The sequence below is a fragment of the Crinia signifera genome, chromosome 6 (genome assembly GCF_055691185.1).
Source record: "Crinia signifera chromosome 6, ASM5569118v1, whole genome shotgun sequence".
Taxonomy (NCBI): domain Eukaryota; kingdom Metazoa; phylum Chordata; class Amphibia; order Anura; family Myobatrachidae; genus Crinia; species Crinia signifera.
Window position 1 is genome coordinate 144,928,743 of NC_139222.1, and position 21,595 is coordinate 144,950,337.

General features: G+C 42.9%; 1 protein-coding gene across 3 annotated transcripts in view; it reads left to right on the forward strand.

Annotated features, from left to right (window-relative positions):
* Positions 1-21,595, forward strand: part of BRCA1 (BRCA1 DNA repair associated) — a 169,694-nt gene that overhangs the window by 30,825 nt on the left and 117,274 nt on the right. For all 3 annotated transcript variants that reach the window (XM_083147536.1, XM_083147537.1, XM_083147538.1), the window contains exons 5-9: positions 2,130-2,218; positions 5,692-5,846; positions 17,228-17,327; positions 19,109-19,157; positions 21,382-21,530. In XM_083147536.1, coding sequence (XP_083003662.1) covers positions 2,130-2,218; positions 5,692-5,846; positions 17,228-17,327; positions 19,109-19,157; positions 21,382-21,530 — 542 coding nt within the window. The remainder of the gene's footprint in view (positions 1-2,129; positions 2,219-5,691; positions 5,847-17,227; positions 17,328-19,108; positions 19,158-21,381; positions 21,531-21,595) is intronic.

Consider the following 21,595-nt stretch of genomic DNA (forward strand, 5'->3'; position numbering starts at 1 on the left):
AGTTATATCCTTTTCTCATATACTTTCCATTCCTTCGGGCACAGTTTTCATTTTAACTGGCTTGTGGGACTCAAGGACATGGGGTCGTGAGTTTAGATTAAAGGAAAGAAGATTAAGTTCCATTAGAGAAAAACATTTCTTTACAGTCAGGGCAGCCAAACTATGGAACTCTCTTCGTGGAGATGTGGTGGCGGCAGATACAATAAAAACATTTAAAACAAGGTTGGACAAACATCTATTGGTTAAAAACATACAAGGGTACAAGCAATAAGCATAATCTGTCCTTAAACATAACATTAAACATTACCAAGGTTGAACTGGATGGACGTGAGTCTTCATTCAGCCTTAAATACTATGTAACTATGTGGGGAGGTATTATACTGGAGGAGCCAGTACACCCAGTGAAAGAGCTTCTATGTGCCTTTCTCCTGCGGATACCTCTCTTCTCCCATACGTTGTGACTAATCCCCAATATCCTATAAGAGAAAAGGATTTACTGGTAGGTATTAAAATCCTATTTTTGCTATGCGATACTGATTTTAGCGGGGCCGCACATCGGTATCTGCTGCATGTTTGTCTATTCAAAACTCTGCCAAAATCTAAAGGTGCGTACACACGGGGCAATATATTGCTAGCAATCATATTGCCCAGCAATCATATTGCCCCGTGTCCCGTTTTCATCTGCGACCAGAGATGGTCGCAGATGAAAATTTAAACACTGCTGGGTGAAGAGGCAGGGGATGTCGCTGGTCGGAGGAGCATGTTCCTCCGACCAGCGACCATTCAGGGGCTGAAAACGGGAGCGCGCACCCGGCGATTTATCGCTGGTGCACACTCCAATCACTGGCAATATGGTCGCTCAGCGACCATATTCCCAGCGATTTCAGCCCCTATCGCCCCCGTGTGTACACAGCATTACTCTGCAATACCCTTTAACCACCAGAAAATCCCTATACCGTCTCATGCCCATGCATACTGCTAGTGCAAATGGCTTCTACATGCTGGCTGTTCCAACTTCCCCTATACTGCTTAATCTACCTGGCGGCATGGCATTGAGACCTCAAATATAGATTCAAGTAGACCAGGGGTGGCCAAACCTGTCCTCAAGATCTACCAACGGTGCATGTATTCCAGGCAACCTGTGGATTTATAGTGGGAATGAATGCAGCAGGTTTTAAAATGTGACAGTTAGTAATGACTACAGCTGTGCACCAGCTAGGTAACCTGGAAAACGTGGACTGTTGGTAGATCTCGAGGACCGGTTTGGCCACCTCTGAAGTAGACCGTTTCTCCCAGGATATCTGATGTCTGTAATGTGACTGTTTCATTCCTCTCTGGTAGAGAAATGTCTGATACAGCTTAAAATATAATAGCATATTAGACTATTTAAGAATCTGCATTGCTGAGTGTACATTATTATTATTATTATTATTATTATTCCCTCCCACAACATTAAACCATCTGTAAAATAGTTGACTACTCTTTAGTAGATTGGGTCTCGCATTACCTAATGCCCGGTACACACCAGGACGATGGTGCTCATGAGCGGGTCGTCACAGGAACGTACGAGCTGACGGCACCGCCAACATGCCACGAAAATGCGGCTGATGTGATCACGATCCGATCACGACCCCCACCCACTGCAATGGTCGGTTCTGAGATCCTACCTGCAGCAGGTAGGATCTCAGAAAAGACCGACCAACCCGCGGGGCTGCCCATCGGATCGGGACAGTCAAAAGGACACTGAAATGGCCCAAAACATGGCCAATTTACATACAATCGGTCGAGATTGTATCTAAATTGACTGGTTTGGGGCCATATCGTCCTGGTGTGTACCCCACATTAGAACCGCAAACATGTATTAAATGTTTTAGGATGGTACTTTACCATTATGGTCCTTTAGCATTATGTTACTGCAGCTCTCAAGCACACTCTCACTGCTGAGACATTAGACTTGCTGCCCATCGATTGATCACAAGACATTTCGGTCCTCAAGATTCTGGAATCTGCCGGAGGGCACACAATAACTTTTTCCTAATTCATCATTTCTGTGCATAATCCACCCTCCCATCTCCATCCACTGGTTTGTGTTCCTTTGCAAACTAATCTTCTTTTCTATTTTTTAATAGAAGCCTTCAGGAAAGTCCCAGGTTCAAGCTTCTAATCGATGGATTGCTGAAAATTATAAAAGCTTTTGAGCTGGATTCTGGATACAAATGTGAGTAAACTTCCACGCTTAGGACTCTAGATTTACTAGAGTAAAGATCTACAGCTTCACTTATGTTGGACTTGTGCTTTTTAGCACCACAATGTATTTTATCCGATTCCGTAGGTGTGTGCCAGCGGTGAAGCACCGCTGGTGCACACCTATTTGCAGGTTTGGGTGGCAGCGGCTGAGGTTCGGGGGGCGGGGGAGGGCTGTAGCTGCTGAGGTTGGTGGGGTGAACGGCAGCTGCTGAGGTCCAGGGGTGGGGTGGGTGACTCAGGTTCGAGGGGCAGGACGGCGGCAGCAGCTGAGGTCCAGGTGGGCAGCAGAATTAATTTAAAAAAAAAAAAGTGTCAAAAGATTGGCCGGCCGCTGATTGGCTGAGAGTGCTCACCCAGCCAATCAGTGGCCGGGCGTTTTTTTTGTACTTTTTTTTTTTATTTATTTTTTTATAATCCCCCCATGTGAGATTTTGCAGCAAACTTATTTTTTTGTAATTTTTTTTTATGCTGTCAAAAAAATCTAGAGAAACCTAGTGTGTATTATTATACTTTGAAATTTTCTGACACAAGTATTCTAGACTTGCAATCCTAGAAGCAGGTGGTTCAAAATCCCTCACCTTTGTAATGTCCTCAATTGCATTTTAATTTCTCACGGAAACATGTTTGGGTTTGGAGCACAGTCTGTTGTGGACATGCTTGGTGTGCTGAATTGCTGCTTATCTTGAAGGTTTGTTCTTCAGCTATCAAAGGCATTGGGGGGGGGGGGGGGCTTGATGGGACTCTTAGTTCCACACAGAACCAATAGGCAAATAAAAACACACACACACGAAAATAAAACTATTTATTACATACATAGCCCACGCATACCAACTTACCTACTGTATCTTGACATGTAGGTATCGGTCCACTTCTCCAGTAGAAATCTAATTGGGGTACATGGGGAAGGAAACCATACTTACCACCTCCGAGGCGTGCACCGTGACTCCTCCCCTGAATATCGCTATGTGGCCAATATTGCTATTCTAGGGGAGGAGCTGCAGAATGTAAACAAACCTGCGGCTTTTCAGTTTGTACAGGGATCGCGTACAGCCATTTTTTTTTTTTTTGTGTGCGAAGTACGTTGGATGCCTACGTGAAACGAAGAGGATGCGATCCACGTGGTAAGTATGGTTTTCTTCCCCAGGTACCCCAATTGGATTTCTACTGGAGAAATGGACTGATAATTATGGGTTGGTATGTGTGGGCTATGTATGTAACAGTTTTATTTTTTCATATGTGTGTGCGTTTATTTGCCTATTGGTTCTGCTATGGAACTAAGAGTCCCAGCAAGCCCATTAAGGCTTATCTTTTACACAAAGATCAGCCCGGTGTCTACAGGGGCGCCGGAGACAGCCCCAGGCTTCAGCCTGGGCAGGGGTAACTTTGAGTGTGGGTCCCCCCCTTCCCCAGGATCCCTGCCTGGGCTGACCTGTCTCCCCCAACTGTGGCATTACCCTGCTGGCTGGTTGGGCCCGGTGTTGGTTCTTGAAATACGGGGGACCCTACTCGTTTTGTCCCCCATATTTTTGAAACCAGGATTCTTAATTTATTTTTTTATATATTCTGCAGCCTGCACAGAGCTGACTGATCCTTGCAGTCTGCCGACTCGTATTTGTTAATAAGCGGCCATATGAATACAACCATATGAATACGAATCTGGCGGAATACGTCCGTCTACGCCATCACCCAAATACTAATCATTAAATACAGCAGATTAGTAAATCTGCCCTACAGTATTTTACGATTTGTATTTTGGTACAAATACAACCGATGGTCGTATTCATTCGTATTAAGAAAATAAATACGACTGAGTTGTATTCTTAAGGCCCATACACACTAGAAGATTTTCGTTTCCAAAGACTTTGCCAAAATCTCTGATGGATTTATCTATCACCAAAGTAGTGCGTACACACTGAGCTATTTTCCCCCAAAGAGCAAGAGATTTTCAGGAGGCGAAAGACTTTGCTGAAAATCTTTCATATAAAAGGATATTTACATAATGGGAGGGATTAAAATTCCAAGGGTGAGAGCAGGGGCCATTTTATTCAGTGTATTTCTTTTCTTGGGGCCTGATTCAGAACTGATTGCTGGGCTGCGTATATTCGTAGCCCAGCGATCAGGTAAATGCTGTCCTGCCCAGGGAAATCCCGCCCATGTGCATAGCTACGATTTTACTTGCAGCCGTATTGCCCCTTACACGTTATGCCACACATCATAATGCCCATTACATGTTATACACACCAGTACACCTTATGTCACACACTGCAATGCCCATTACACATTATGCCACACACCATGATGCCCATTAAGCCACATACCATAATGCCAGGGGCTTCATGCTCGATCCCAGGGCACTTCATGATCTATGCCATGGGTGGGGGTGAAGTGCTCGTTGCCACGGGGGAGTTTAAGAGCCGTGTATATATTACTGCAATATATATATATATATATATATATATATATATATATATATATATATATATATATATATATATATATATATATATATATATATATATATATATATATATATATATATATATATATATATATACTGCATTATAAGTATCATTGGTGGCCGGTGGTGCTATTAATATATACATTGCTGGCATGTGCCAGCAATGTATATATCACTGCCTTAAAACAAAATCATTGGTGCCCAGTGGTGCAGTAACATATACATTGCTGCCATGTGCCAGCAATGTTTATATCACTGCCTTAAAAAACCTTCATTGGTGGTCAGTGGGGTTATGCTCCACACAGCAGGAGCAGGGAGCAAGCCTGTGAGCCTGGGGGTGGGGGGCTTTCTGCTGGGGGCGGGGCGTCCTGCCGAGCTGTATGTCCGGCCAGGGGAGTGGAGGAGAACCTGTCACTGTGCAGCAGTGTTGGAGCCAGGAGAAGAGACAGGCAGCGTGGGGAGCGGGGAGGGGTGAGTATGAACAGGGGGAGGGAGCGGGCTGTCAGCTGGACTGAAAGACTTTCAGCTTTCAGTCCGGCTGCTGTACACACTTGGCGATGATGGCTGAAAAACCAGCCATCATCGCTAGGTGTGCTGGTAAAACCAGCAGATTGCCCACCTCGTTAGCGAGGATGCGGGAGCGCGCATCCTCGCTAGTCGGCAAACTGGGGGGCATACACACCAGGCGATTTTCAGCGGAAAATCGCTCAAAACGGCTGTTTTGAGCGATTTTCAGCTGAAAATCGTCAAGTGTGTATGGGCCTTTAGAAAGTTTCCGCCATTGCATCTAACACAAACCAGTTTCCTTGACGTATACTATATATTAAGACAAGTTGGCAATGAATTTAGCTGCTAATGTGTCTTAGACCCAGATATCTGATCACATTACACACCTCATTGTTTGACCATATGACCATGTTTTTTTTTTTTTTTTTTTAATGGTGTACTAATTTGATTTATCTATATATATATTTTTTCCCCTGAAGTTTTCCCAAGCCAAGAATATTCTAAGAACAAAGTGAACTGTAAATCATCACAGGAAGAGGATGATCAAGCTGTGGTACAAAGCATTGGTTACAGAAACCGAAATAAAAGAAGCACTGTGAGCGGTGGGCGGTGTGTGGACCACCCAACCTTATTGGTAACTGGACTGCATTGAATTACAGATAACATTTTTGTTTTCTTGTTTGTTTGTTTTTTTAGCCATTTTACATCTTGCAGATGGTAAATCCGTATAAAAGTTTTTTTATGGTCTAAAAAAACCCACACAAACATCAACCTATAGTAATGACAAGCTGTATCCTATGCCTCCCATGCTTTCATATACACATGGTAAACCTAAAATTTCAGTGCTCTGATTTCATATTTTAATGACCAGAAGTTAGTGCTTCTGATCCAAGCAATTCAGAAAGGTATGAGTATGACTTTTTCATTACCCCACTATCCAAGTCGGGGTGAGAGTTGATTATATATAGTGTGGCTAGCGCAGCGAGCCACCGAGCCCGAAGTGTGGCCAGCGGACACGGAATACATGTGAAGTAATCCGCATCCCCCACTGCACTCGCCACGCTTCGGGCTCGCTGCGCTCGCCACACTGTATAAATACACTCCACGCCGACGTGGATAGTGAATGAAAAGGTCGGAGGATGCAATCCGCCGCCCCGTCGCGGGGCTCGCTGCGTTCGCCACGCTACGGGTGGGCGGGGATAGTGGGTGGTGCATTAAACCTATTTTTTGGGACATACAATCATATTATTGTATACCTAATGTCATGGCATCGCACACCCTATAAAATCGCATGTGATTTTGCGGGACATGCGATGCAATGCAAGGCGATATAGTGGGGTACAATGAGCATAGAAAAAATTACATTAAAAAATCGCATTGCATGCCGTTATAATGGCCCATGCGATGCAATTTCCCTACAGTGCCGTACGTAGGACATCTGGGCGCCTTGCTAGGAAACAAGTACCAAACAAACTTTTACAAATGTAAAAATTGGATTTTAAAAAGTGTTGAGATGCGGTGTACTTGGCTTTTAAAGGAACACTGGTCGTACCCCAGCAGTGACCAGTGTTTGAGTGGAATCCTTGGTCTGGTAGAGTTATTTAATAATTTATTTGGTACTTGTTTCCTAGCACGGCCACAATCGCGGGCATCGTGTGCCTTAACTTTAAGGCACACGATGCCCGCGATTTCCCTTGAAAAAAGCACAACTGTGGTACATCGCGTCGGTCGTGTGCCTTAAGAAGGCACATGACGCGATGCCCACAATTTCCCCATAGGCTTCAATGTTAAAATATTTTAACATTGAAGCCTATGCGCGTCCGACGCGATGCCCCCGATTTCTCCATAGGCTTCAATGTTAAAATATTTTAACATTGAAACTGAGTCCATTTAACATAGCAAAAAATGGGAAAAGGCCCAATATGGGCTATTTCTCATTGGGTATGGCCCCGTCACGATTGACGCGAACCCGAAGCGTGGCGAGCCCGCGAGGGGCGGCGGTGCGCGACCTCCGATCTTTTCATTCCCCTACTATCCACGTCGGCGTGGAGTTGAGAATAGATTAATGTGGCGAGCGCAGCGAGCCACCGAGCCCGAAGCGTGGCGAGCGCACGCGGATACCTTCACAGGTATCCGCGTCCCCTCGCGGGCTTCACAGCTGTCCGCGTCCCCGCGCGGGGCTCGCCACGCTTCGGGCTCGGTGGCTCGCTGCGCTCGCCACACTAATCTGTGTGGATAGTAGGGGAATGAAAAGGTCGGAGGACGCGCACCGCCGCCCCTCGCGGGCTCGCTGCGCTCGCCACGCTTCGGGTTCGCGTCAATCGTGGGGGTGGCGGCCACAATGGGGGGCCATTATTTTTTACACACTTTACGGGGCCATACCCAATGAGAAATGGCCCATATTGGCCCTTTACCCATTTTTTACTATGTTAAATGGACTCAGTTTCCATGTTAAAATAATTTAACATTGAAGCCTATGGACACGATGGACCCGATTTCTCCATAGGTTTCAATGTTAAATTATTTTAACATTGAAGCCTATGGAGAAATCGGGTACATCGCGTCGGTCACGTCGTGTGCGTTTTGGTATGCACCCGACGCGACCGACACGATTTTTTCCGACACGACCACCACGATAGAAATCGTGGTAGGAAACAAGTACCATTTATTTTTATACATTTAGTAAAGTGACCAAGCAATACACCTTGTCCCCTCCATCGCTCTTCATGTACAATGTGTATTTTTTTCTTTAACAGAAAATAATGGCATTGTTCTATAGACTACTTGAGGAGGCACCATTTTTTTTTAAATTCTGACTGGCATGCCCTGTTTTTATTTGCCTAGCTAGCATGGGTTAATAACAGGAATCCTTTAGATTGTGATTTAGGGTGGTAATTAATCTGTGCTGATATTTCCCAACATTGACACAGTTCACTATGCGTGGCATCGAAATCTAATAGAATAATAGGCTGTGAAGGCAAGACTATATAGTACAGATCTGTACTATATATAGTCTAAATTTAATGTGCGCGATTCAAACAGGATTGATTGAATAGAAAAGTAATAGCACCGTGTGTACACCCCTTTATTCTGATTTATTTTGTGGTCCACTTTATTCTGCTCGTATCCATTGCCTTTCCTGTAGCAAGATGTTTGGAAAAGGCTGTCCTATGTTGTCAAGTTTTTTGTTTTTTCGGTACTTATGTATTATCTGGGCTGCCGATTTTTTGATTGTATGCCTTAACTTAAGGCATACAATCAGATGCGATGCGATATCGCATCGCATACGACCATATCGCATGCGATGCGATGACCCGATTTTTCCATAGGATTCAATGTTAAAATGGACTGAGTCCATTTTAACATGGGAAAAAGGGGTCCTTTTCATACCCCTACTATCCATGTGGGCATGGAGTTGGATATAAACCTGTGGCGAGTGCAGCGAGCCACCGAGCCAGAAGCGTGGCGAGCGGACGGTATTCTGTGTCCCCACGCGGGGCTCGCCACGCTTCGGGCTCGGTGGCTCGCTACGCTCGCCACAGGTTTATATCCAACTCCATGCCCACTTGGATAGTAGGGGTATGAAAAGGACCCCTTTTCCCATTGAATTCCATGTTAAAATGGACTCAGTCCATTTTAACATTGAATCCTATGGAAAAATCGGGTCCATCGCATCGCATGCGATATGGTCGGATGCGATGCGATGCGATGGACCCGATTTCAAAATCGGCAGCCCAGTTAGTACATAAGTACCATTTTTTCTTTTTAAATTGGCTTTTTAAAGTTTGCTTAGTCTGCATTTGGTGAGAGACTATAAAAGGTTTACAATAATAATCCTAAATTATATTTTTCTTGCAAATTGGAAGATTATTTTTACATTTTTTAATACTTTTGTTTTTTTTGTTCTGCTACTGCCGTAGTCCCAATTGAAGTGGTGTTTTCGGAAATACATGCAATGCATGAATCTAAAAGTTGGATCCAGATTAGGTAACCAGTGGATGCAGGTGACAGAGGATGCTATTGACCGCACAAAGACCTTTCCCTTACCTTGCACATTAAGGTCCATGCCCAGATACTTTTATAGTCCTGGCTGCTTACATACATTGCATCATAGGAGGACCAGTTCTACACAGCTGAGTTTCAGTGGCCACATTGCTTTAAGAAATAAAGAAACAAACAACCCAGCATGAAATATATATATATATATATATTTAAAATGTATTTATTATTTATATTATGTTTATTGGGGAACATACTTCTTGCTTACCTGTTTCATGGTTACACATTACATTGTCTCTTAATATTGGTGCAGTTTTATCTAGTCCATTGTAACCTGTAGTTGTAATAGGGAAAAAAGCTCTCTTAAGGCCCCCATACACTAGTACAACTTGTCCTAAGGACATGTCTGACCCAATTCCCTTTGAGTGCCCCGGGAAAGTTCACTTACAATTTGGCACGTGATGTGCCATTTTTAAATGCGATAAATTGCATACGATATAGCATCCGATCCGATTCTAGCTATTATCTTCTAGAAGGTGATAGATTAATGTTAAGTAGAATCTAATTGCTTGCTATTGGCAACACCCTGCACTTTAGTAAAATTATCCCAATGAGTGCATGAACTGGTGTTTCTGCAGTGCGGTGTCTTGTGTAAGGTATGGTCATATTTTGCATAGTTGTGTTTGTGGGTTTTTTTTAGTAGATAAATGTAACATGATTTTAAGACCGGTTAAATGTGTGGAAGATGGTTCAGACTCCAGGGTGACTCCTAGGCAGTGAACTTGTGTGGTAGGATTGTTTGTCATGTTTCCAATAGTAATAAAGATATTGGGCAGTATTCAATGTGGTGGAGAGCGGTCGACGAGGGGGTTAAACGGTAGGGATCACAGAAAACCAGCGATCCTCGCTGTTTACCCTCCACGCCAGCCTCTCACCCTATTCTACGTTCCAGGGAAATCTGTGCGTCACAGGACAGTGAGGATTCCCCCAAACACAGAGGCTCGTGGCTAATGCAGGGGGGTCAGTTGAATACTAACAGGGCGAGCTGTGACAGCGAGCAGGTAGCCATGCTTGCTGTCGTAGCTCGACTCCTGCATTGAATATACCCCATGAAGTTGGTAACTACTATTGGTCAGTAGAAATATAATTTAATGTTTTGGAAATATTAATTTTGACATTGTGACTTTCAAGATAAAACTGCAGAAAGGCATGCAGTGAAATGGACTAATACAGATGGTGACAAGTCTGCTGAGGATAGGTAGATTTGCATATAATCATCAGTGTACAAATGATACTGAAATCCAAAAGAGCGGATTAGTTTTCCAAGAGATGTGGTATTGATTGAGAAAAGCAGAATACCGCAAGGCTCAGTCTTGGGTACTCTAACTGATAGATTCAGAGAAATGAACACAGAAAGAGCGATTTAGGTAGGTAGGATGAGAACCAAGAAAGGGCTGTGTCCTGAACACCTAGGGATTGTATTATACAGCTTAGAGATCTAGAAGGTTAAGAAGTTTGTAATGGTCAAGTAAGGACAAGCCAATAAATTAAGTAACCCTATACAGCTTCTGAGTTGTCCTCACACTAGTCCCAACCTCACAAAGATTATTTTCCCTTTTACACACATTCCCCCTTTTATTTCACAAACTGTATTCCACGTAACAGAGTTATACCTCATTGGAACGCTCCACTATATATGTTTCTGCTTTGTTTTAGTTTGTCTGGTCATGGCTAACTGTTTTAAACAAGGGAGCCTAATCAATTCAGCTATCCAAACTCTGCATTCATTCTGGTACTCCACTCTACAATCACCTACTCGGCAGTACAAATTTGACCTTGAGATCATAATGTTTCACCGTATAAACTTGTCACTCACAAATGTTCCATTTGCCCGCGAGGTGTCACTGGTCTTGTTGGGTGATCATTTTTTTTTCTTTCATCCAAGCAAGCCCATCATAAGCTTGTAATCATTCATAATGGAAATCCAAACTTTGTTACAAGGAGAAATCTAAATATTAGTGTTCTGTTTGCTTTCCTTTTCCTCTTACATCTAGCAGTACTGTATTTTCTTTTACACTCCTTAGGGGGGTATTCAATGTCAGGGGAACGGCTGTCGAGCAAGCTCGACAGCCGTGCCCCTGTCCCGTTTTTGTTTTGCTCGCCTGGAGCTCGGCAGTCCGGGATTCAATGTCCCGGGCGGCGAGAAGGGGGCGTGGCCGCGAGTTGATGACGAAAATAGACGAGCTCCGGCCAGGAGCTCACCTATTTCTGGCTTTTCTCGGCAGAACAAGCCCGACAGCTTGTGCTGTCGGGCTCGTTCTGCGCAAAACCCCTGTTCAATGCTGTCGGGGAAGACAGCATTGAATAGGGCCCTGCAGCCATCTCCCCCGTCGGGAGATGGCTGCGGGAGCACGCCTAACATTGAATACCCCCCTAAATGTCTGAAACCATGTCATTTTTTTTTTCTTTTAGATTTGCCTTTTACTGAGAATGTTGTAAAGTGTGTAACTGAAACTATGAACCATTTCCATTTACTACTTCAGTTGCACTTAATTACCGCATTTAGATATCTTTACAACCATTTTTCTGAATATTACCCAGGCTGTTGCAAATGGACAGTAATTGGCAAGGGAAAAGTGAGGCCATCTATGATACTGCTCATATAAGCTGGTCTGGGTGATAAGGTCCCTACAAGGTATTAGTTTTACATATTGCCCCTCTTGAGTGTGAATTGGTTAAGCATGCTTGCTGTAGTTTTGTGCTTGTCTATGTTTTGATATCTGGAGGCTCAGACTGTTCCTCTTCTTTGGACAGTTTAATTTTGTTTGGCTGCCTGCTCAACCATCTAAATTGGTATTTGGAGATCTCTTGATCCGTGGAGACTGCACAGCTCATTTATCTATCAGAGCGCAGTCAGGCAGCCATGTGTGGGTCAGTGCAAGTAGAAATTTTTCCTGTATCTGCAGGATTACTCTGGGCAGTACTGAATGAGGCTGATTCGCCATTTTCTATGGCGAATGTGTGCTATTTTCATGCTCTAAGGTGAATCTTTTTACTGAAAAAGTGAATCGCCCTATTCAGCGTGCAATATTCGCCGATGGCGAACAGTGAATGACGGACAATTCACCGTCTGATAGTCTCCACAATTTGCTGTGGTTTTTCAATGTGATTCGCCGTGAGTGTATTCAATGATCAGATGGTGAATTACTTTCTAAGTGATTTTCACCGTGTGTCACGGTGTAGCAATCGCCATCTTTTTATGGTGAACTGGAATGTGAACTTTTAAAATAAAGTTTTTTTTTTTTTTGGTGTAAAAAAAAATTAGGAATTTTATTATGTGAAGGGGCATGCTATTTTTATTCATGTGCTTACAGCACATGAATATATATTTAATTACATTTTTTTTTTTTTTTTTTATACACATCAGCCAGCAGGGGGCCGAGAGCCGCTCATTAGATATTCATATATTTATTATTCATTTATTAACAGTTTCTTATATAGCACATTCATATTCCACAGCGCTTTACAAAGCATAGTTATGGGCAAAAACACATAACGAATTACAGACCAAGACAGTTTAGGACAAGTACATGGTTAATATGGATAGTTGCATCAGGGGACAGGACACTGAAGCAATCATCAGGGTGGCAGAGGTTTATATATTCTAAGAAAGGCACATGAGGAGAGAGGGCCCTGCTTGTGAGAGCTTACATTCTAAAGGGTAAGGTTAGACAGCCAGGGGTGACGCAGAAGGGGAACAAGTGAGCATAAACAGGTTAGGATGAGAGATGGTAGGGTTTTATGCAGGAGGGTGGGAAGAGGTCAGCTTAGTCTTTGCTGACCTAGTCATCCAAGACTAGACAGCAGAGAGACCGTTTGAGAGACATCAGGAAAGGAGCAGTAGATTTCAGTATTATCAGCATAGATGTGATAGTGGAAGTCGAGTGAGCACATTAACTCACCCAGAGAGGACGTATAGAGATAGAGAAGAAGAGGGCCAAGAATACAATTTTGGGGGACACCTACTATCAATGAAAGAGCAGGAGAGGTGAAGTCATTAGGTACAGCTGGGCATTTTCAAAACTGACCGTGCAAATACTAGCATTAACCGTGATAGTAAAAGTTGTTTGCAGATGTAAAAATGTTGATATTATGGTTGAATAGCCAGATTAAGCAGCCAGGATAAGTATGTTGTGAGAATGAATTGATCTCACTCAAAGCAGTCTTTGGTTTTCTCAGTTGTTGTTGTTTTCTGTCCTTCTGTTTCAATTCAGTGTAACACCAGTATAACGCTGCAGTTATATTTAAATTATGCCGCACTTTAAAAATGATGCACTTCAAATATATTATGCACACAACTAAACCATGCACACAGCCTATACAGCCCACAGACTATGTAGTGATCTTTAAATGCATGTGCACTCATTATTTGGACTCTTCCCACCAAATCCTAACCCCCCTACTACAATGAATAGTAATAAAAGTGGCTTACATAAACACCCATGCATTCCAAGATAGCATGTGTCATTAAGAGTTATAAGATATTCCTCCCTTCACATAGGCAACAGAGATTTGCTTTTTAACTTGTAAAATTAAGTTATTTAATAACACATTTATGATATCTAAAGCAGTGTGCAGAATGATCAATTACCAAAGCATTTAAATACATCCAGCACCTGAGGTGGAATAATCTGCAGCCCAGACCAAGTATGTAGGATGTTGGTTACCTATGACAATATCAAATCAATCTAGGACAGAGGGTGGAATAATCTGCAGCCCAGACCAAATATGTACAATGTTGTTCACTGCTCCCGATCATTACATGTGCACGATTGGGAGCAGTGCAAGCGGCTCCCCACCTACGTGCCCTGCTAGCTCTCCTTGGGGGCAGCTTGTGCTGCCTGGGTCCCGGGGAGCCCTCCTCCCCCCACATACATTCTGGGGCAGGCAGGGAGACTTCCATCTCCCTGCCTGCCACTGGCTCCGCAAGGGTTATGAATCGCCGTCAGGGGCAGCGAGCCCCTGTGCATTGAATAATGTGACAGCGAGGGCTGGCAACGAAGGCTCCAGCCCTCCAGAACACGGCGACTGTGCAGCGAATCCTAAACGGGATTCGCTGCACATGCCGAGTATTCACATTGAATACTGCCCTCTGACTCAAGGAAGTGCTTTTAAATACTGAAAAAAGGTCTAAAAGCTCTACTCCAATTAACTCGGAGACCAGCTCTGTTCATGCTTCTGTCTAGTATATGATTTCCGCCCCATAAGGGAAGTTACACACAAACCTTATATTGCTAGTACTTTACATGTGTTCTTAAAATAAAAGTGTATGTTGGAATATTTCTCTGATTTCCAGTAATAGAAGTAAATAAGCAGATGTATGCATTGGTCGAATGTATAATATGTTTATCAATGGTAGGGAAACAAGTGGGGTAAAGCGTGTCGGCAGTCATTAGTCCTACTGTCGGGACTCAGGCAGCAGGCTACCTATCTAATCTCCCTTTATGGGTGATCGTGGACCCACCTGAGAAAGAATAGCTCCTGTCAGTCAGGATTCCGATGTCGGTGTAATGACTGTCTGATCTCCTACTGTCGGGAGGACATCCGGCACCCAAGTAAACACTGGCTGTAACTGTAGAGCCACAGGCTCTAATTTATAGCTACACATCTTACCTTGGACCAGGGGCAGTCCTCGAGAGCTACCAACAGTTAATGTTTTCCATGTCTCCTCACAGAATCACAAGTGAAGTATTTAGCTCCACCTGTGGATCTTTTAAAATGTTGGTGCCTTGAGGACGGTGGTTGGGAATGCCTGCTCTAGACTGTAAGCTCCTTGGAGTAGGGTCCTCTTCCCTCCTGTTCTCACAGTCCTCTTCTAGCATTTCAATTATAGCTCTCTTACTACCATCTATACCCGCATCTCTTCTCACTTGTGCTCATTCATCTCTACCACTACCAACTTGCGCCTGGTAACATGCAGACTGCTCCTCTGCTTCCCTACATCTCCGCTGTATTGTGTACTAATAATTGTGCTGCTAATTGTTACATATGCGCTGTTTTTTTTTTTCTTCAGTTACTGTTCTGTGTACCCTGTATTGTCCTTATATGTGCTAAATGTATGGCGCTGCGTACCACTTGTGGCGCCTTATAAATAAAAATGTAATAATAATAATAGTGTGGTAGCTGGAAAGGACCAGGATTGTGTTTGCATTCACATATTAAAGTCTCTGTCTGTAATCTTCACATTAATGCAGTGTCTACTCAATACATTCCACCTGGAGCTGGCTCTAGGACCTTATTGGTTAATTATTTTATTTGCCTGCACACTGGTTTGTTAAACTAATTAGCTGCTAAAAACTCATTAAGTACATCGAAGCCGCTAGCAGTGCACTTGCGTATCCTTAATAAACCCACAGGAGCTCATCTCTAGAGATGTAACACAAACTATAGAGAGAAGAAGCTAATTTATACCGTTCACACACATCCAGTCAATAACCCACTGCTGGGAAGTCCAGGCTGCTCTCAATATCTGTGCTGGACTTTGTTTAAGAAAAATAATGGTCTTTCCCATATTTTTGGATGCTTTATCTGCAGCAAGATCAGAATTGTAGGCACATAGTATACTAGTTACTAATCTTTTGCAAAATACTTCTATTGGCTCAGTCATCCTTTTGTGTAGCTCTATAACAATGTGGTTGATGGACTTAGAACAACTGGGTATCTTGAGACTACAGTATATGTAGGTGTTTTTACGTATGCATGGCGGGAGGCGGCTACGGACTTAATTTAAGCAGACAAAATTGTGTTTTATAGTCCAATGCAATTTCTAGCCTGGTCTTCACTGTGTACAATAATAAAATTATATTTTGCTGCAATAAGGGATTGCAGGTACTTGTTTCCTAGCCCGGCGCCCATCGCATACCATACTTAGTGGTGTGCGATGCGATATTCATGTTAAATTAACAGTAGTGCTTGTACAATGAAATATCGCATAGCATTGCATGCCAGCAAATGGCATGCGATGCGATTTTTCATTGTACAAACACCCTGATGGGTGCTTACAATGTTAAATGCACCCCCATTGTCAACGCAAACCCGAAGCGTGGCGAGCGCAGCGGTACGCGTCCTCCGACCTTTATACCCCCACTATCCACATCTGTGTGGAGTTGATTTTAGATAGTGTGGCGAGCCACCGAGCCCGAAGCGTGTCGAGCGGACGCAGAATACGAGCCCAAAGCGTGGCGAGCGGGACGCGGAATACAAGTAAAGTAATCTGTGTCCCCTTGCGGGGCTCGCTGCGCTTGCCACGCTTCAGGCTCGGTGGCTCGCTGCGCTCGCCACACTATCTAAAGTCCATTCCACGCCGACGTGGATAGTGGGGGTATGAAAAGGTCGGAGGAGGCGTACCGCCGCCCCTAGCGGGCTTGCTGCCCTCACCGCGCTTCGGGTTGGCGTTGATAGTGGCGGTGGCATTGCCAATGGGGGTGCATTTAACATTGAAAGCACCCATCAGGGTGCTTGTACAATTACAAATTGCATCACATGCCGCTATATTGCATGCAATTTGATTGTATAAGATGTACTATGATCTAAACATTGGGCGCAGTGCTAGGAAACAAGTACCGGATTGCACATTGCAGATTTGAATTGCCAAAATAATGCGGATGCCATTTTGAACTAAATCATGTAATTCATGCCAAATTGTAGTGCCCCCCCTCCCCATAAAGAATATAGATATTGGGCTTTTGATATAATACATGTAATGTTAACGTTTTCAGTACTTAGGTGTAAGTGTTTAGATTTCTTATACTGGAGGTTTTTGAACTCCGAAGCGCAAGAAACCAAAAGCACTACTGTAATTTTCAAATATTGCAATGTTTTTCTGTTATAAATGTGTGTCTTTGCTATATTTTATCATTACAGTTGTAACCGCAGTCCTGGGTAGGTGGGAGTTTCTATTTAAGTCTATGTATGTCGCATGCAGTGGACTGTGTAACTTTTGCTGTTTGTTATCAGGACAATGTCAGTGACACAGAGATTGCTAAGGATACAGGAAAGCAGACTAAACATCCACAACAGAGGAAGAAAAAGACCAGACAACTTATTTCAGAGTTTGGTAAGCTACTAGCCAACCCATTGAATTGTTCCACAGGAGGCGGTTAGCTAGAGTATGTTGTCTACTGTGCAAAAGAGTATATAGGAGTAATATGATTGGAGCAACTTAATATAACAGACAATAAGAAAAATATATAGGGCCGGATTCGAATATTCACTTGTGCCCGAACTCCCTTCTAAAGTGATGGGAGATCGCTGGGTGATATTCAGTTGATAATTTTGGTCGTGCCCATTCAACCAAATGAATGGGCGTGACCTAAAAAGTCCCAAACAAAGCTAACCAAAGCTTGTCCATCACATGCCTGACATGGTCATTGTGGTTCCGTGGGGTTTGCTGGAAAGTCTTTTATTATGATTTGCTATGTGTGGTGGTTCTGTTCTCTGTAAATTGTCCTAGCCCACAGTTGGTATGAATGCCAGGGATGTCCTGCCACCTGCAATTCCATACTGTCCTCTACCTTTGGAAATAATTATCCACACATCATGCATGTTATTGGATGGTGACATACTGGCAGTTACTCAATGTCTACTGTAACACCTAAAAGCTTAATTTACTATATATCAATAGATTCACTTTTTAGTTAGTTTGTGCAAAGTTAAGCTTTGATGGTTCTTTATCCAAAACCATTGACAGTAAACAGGCTTAATGTTCCTGGGCAGTAACTTTCTAGGTACTCTTACTAGGAGCCTTACTGGAAAACCTCAGTTAGCATAATCAGTGTTTAACATTTTAACATGGTTGATAGATATGGTTTTGAAATGTACATGATTTCACAAATAAGAATTATTCTGGTCATAGCACATATATGTTCTTTGCACTTTTTATATTTATTTTATTTAGACAGGGGTTTTCCACTATTTTTTTCTGACACATAGGGTAGTATTCAATGATATTTTTCACTATGTACAGTGAATTCTGTTTAGGATTCACTGCACATTCGGTGTCCTCTCGGTCTCCTGCCAGCCCTCCCTCTCCCCCTATTCAATGTGTCGAAGGCTCACTGCCCCTGACGGCGAATTTTACCCCCCAGCATGCGCTGCAAGCACATGAATCCAAATCGCATGACCCTTCACATAATAAAATGATTTATGGACACCAAAAAAAAAAAAAAAAGAAGAAAAGAAAACCTTTATTTTAAAAGAACACATTACAGTTCATCAAAAAAAGATGTCGAATGTGAAACACGGTGAAAATCACGGTGAAAGCAGTTCTCCATCCTAGCATTGAAAACACTCTGCGAATTAGAGTCAAAATTCTATTGAAATACACCAGCGAATTGCAGCGAGCATGAAACTGATGCAGCCCACACACGCGCCGATGCCGGCGGTGCGATGCTGTACGATGGGGTGCGCGCTCCCGCGGCACCTCATCGTACAGTACAAAAAGTATGTGCTGCACATACTTTTTGTACTAGCTTATTCTAGCACAGCATCGCATCGCATGCACATCGTATGCACAAGGCATACGATGCGATGCTGTGTGTGCTAGTTAAGCCCACAACGCACGCTGGAATCGGCGCGCGTGTGGGCTGCATCAGAACTGTCTGGCATTCACTGTTCGTTTTCGGCGAACAGTGATCATTGAATAGGGTGAATCAGATTTTCAGTGAAAACAGCCCGATTCGCCGAAAAAAGCGGTGAATCCACAACATTGAATACTGCCCATTATGTTAAGGTGTTCTTGACTATTGTAGACTTGTACCTTATGATAGCATAGACCTAATTAATGTATACTTGATTTTAGCCAAAAATGTAATTGCTGCTTTTAATTGTTTGTTTTAGTGTCAGACTCCTCTGAAGATGATTTAATCAAGAAAGCCGGTAGCTTGGGGTAAGCAGAGGCTATAACTCCTGAATACTAAAATTGAAGAAGTGGTTTAATAACCACAAAACTCCTGCTGCTGTATTTGCCATTATTTGCACATGTTGTAATCTGGTGGTTTTTATCCAGAAGGTCCAGCTACTATATTTTAATGCACTTCTGTTGGTGACCTTTTTGACAATTATTTTGTCCTTTCATCTTCAGCATCCAATGTAAACGTCGACCCACACCGTCAAAGTCATCATCTGCAGTAAAACTTGCACAGGTTTTACTGCTCTTCTTGGTTCTGCCTCGGTGCTTTGGGGGATTGTGTTTCCCTGTGCTATTATGAACTCCATAAACTTGGTTTTAGTATGCTAAGGTCCTTCAGGAGTCATGAGTTTTTATCATGCTCTTTAAATCACACCTCCAGTAGCCCTGTCCTGCCTTTTATAAAGCTGAAAAAAAGTTTAAAATGTTCTGTACCAACTGTATACAGTGTTCTAAGTGAGCAAAGGTCTTTCAGATCAACAACTAATAAAGAATGCCCAGAGAATGGAGACCATACAAATTGCTGTAAAATATCTTTGTCCTGTAACTTTTGTTACTTAAAAGCTTTTTCTTTTTACAATTTAGAGGTGTGTTTTTTTTTTGTTGTTGTTACTATTAGTGATACGCAAAATGGCATGTGATCACTGGGTCTACAAGCAATAGGTCAACACCACTAGGTCGACAAGGTCATTATGTCGACATGAGGTTTTTCACTTTTATTTGGAGCCGAAGTGTGCCAATAGGTAGTATTTCATGCCCTACCATCCACTAGGGCATGGTGGGAGAACAAAATAGTGTGCCCGAAGCATGGTGAGCGCAGATAGGCACTGTGCCCAAAGCATGGCGAGCGGACACGGTGCACTTTTTTAGTGTCCATGTCTACTGTCAACATTTAGGTAAAAAAAAGATAAACTCCCATGTTGACCTTCTTTGTGTAAAACTTTGTCATATGCAGTTTTACACAAAGTAAACAACTTGAACTTCCCCATGTTATCCTAATGCTTGTCGACCTAATGACCCTGTTGACCTAACCCTACATCGACCTTCATGCATGCCAACCTAGTGGTGTCGACCTAGTTGTTGTCTATCCAATGATCCATACCCCCTAAAACGAACGGCACATATATGAAAGTAGATCTGTTGATCCAAACAAAAAGCGGTTTGAACAGTGCTGGGTTTCACTGAATGATTCAACAACGTATATCAATTGTCATAATAAATATTTATTCTAAACATCAAATCTAGAAGCGGTGATGTAAAGAGATTCTCCAGGTGGATGGTGGTCCGGAACCACTGGTTTGTAGGAGCCCTACAAACCAGTGGTTCTGGACCAGCATCCCTTTGGAGAAGCTGTTTACATTGCCGTGCCCTATACCCTTCTAAGGGCGCCTTGCTAAACATGGACTTCAAATAGATGGACCTCTATACAGAGCGCTATCTACCTCCAGATGGGAAATTGACCGGGACTACCCAAACAGGTGGTTATATCTTCACCTCTCTACCACGCATATTTATGAGACTGGCCCTTTGACTATACCATCCTCCAGCAGCTAACCTGTGTAAACACTGCTCAGCACTTTAACAACCACTTACTAGGGATTGAATATGCCAATGTCCTATTTTATATTTGAATAAATATTTTTTGTGATAATTGGTATACATTGTTGAATCAGTCAGTCAAACCCAGCGCCTTCGTTCAAACCTCTTTGTTTTTATATCCATAATCATTGATTATGAATATAAAAATCTTGTCTATTTGAAGTGGGCATGTAAATTGACACCCCCCCCCCTTCCCCCGTGAACAGCAGCTAAGTGACTGTGAATTCTATAGCCCCATACACATTAGGTGACCCTGCGGACACCAATATCTGTAGTGGGGACCTGGCAAATTTCTGCACACTTGCCAATGCCTGCTCCAAAGTGAGCAACGGCTGTGCTACATGATCATCGTATTGTTAACAAGGATCTCCCTCGCCCGAACATGCTGAACAAGGAAGGGGGTCATTAATGATGTGCGGGAGCATGCATAGTTAATGATATTGAGTGTAGTTCTGAAGATTTCTGAAAAATACAACTTTCATTTTAGTATGGATCTTAATTTAGAGCTGTAGATGTAAAACATTATTATTATTATTTTTTTATTCTGACTGCTTTTTGCAGAGTCCTAGTAATAAACAATATACCATAATCTGTTTCTTGGTAGAAGTGACCATGATGGACCTTATCGGGAGTGTATGTCTAAAGATGCTACGGAGCCAGTAAATGGTGGAGAGGAAAGCTTGAAGATCTGTAATGCAAATGATCAGCTTTCTTTGAAATCGGAAGCAGATGATGTGGGTGCATCAGATCTAGGTAGGTTAAACTGGTGTCTTTTCTGCATAGTTCAAATTTAGTTTTTATATAGAATATGTATTTAT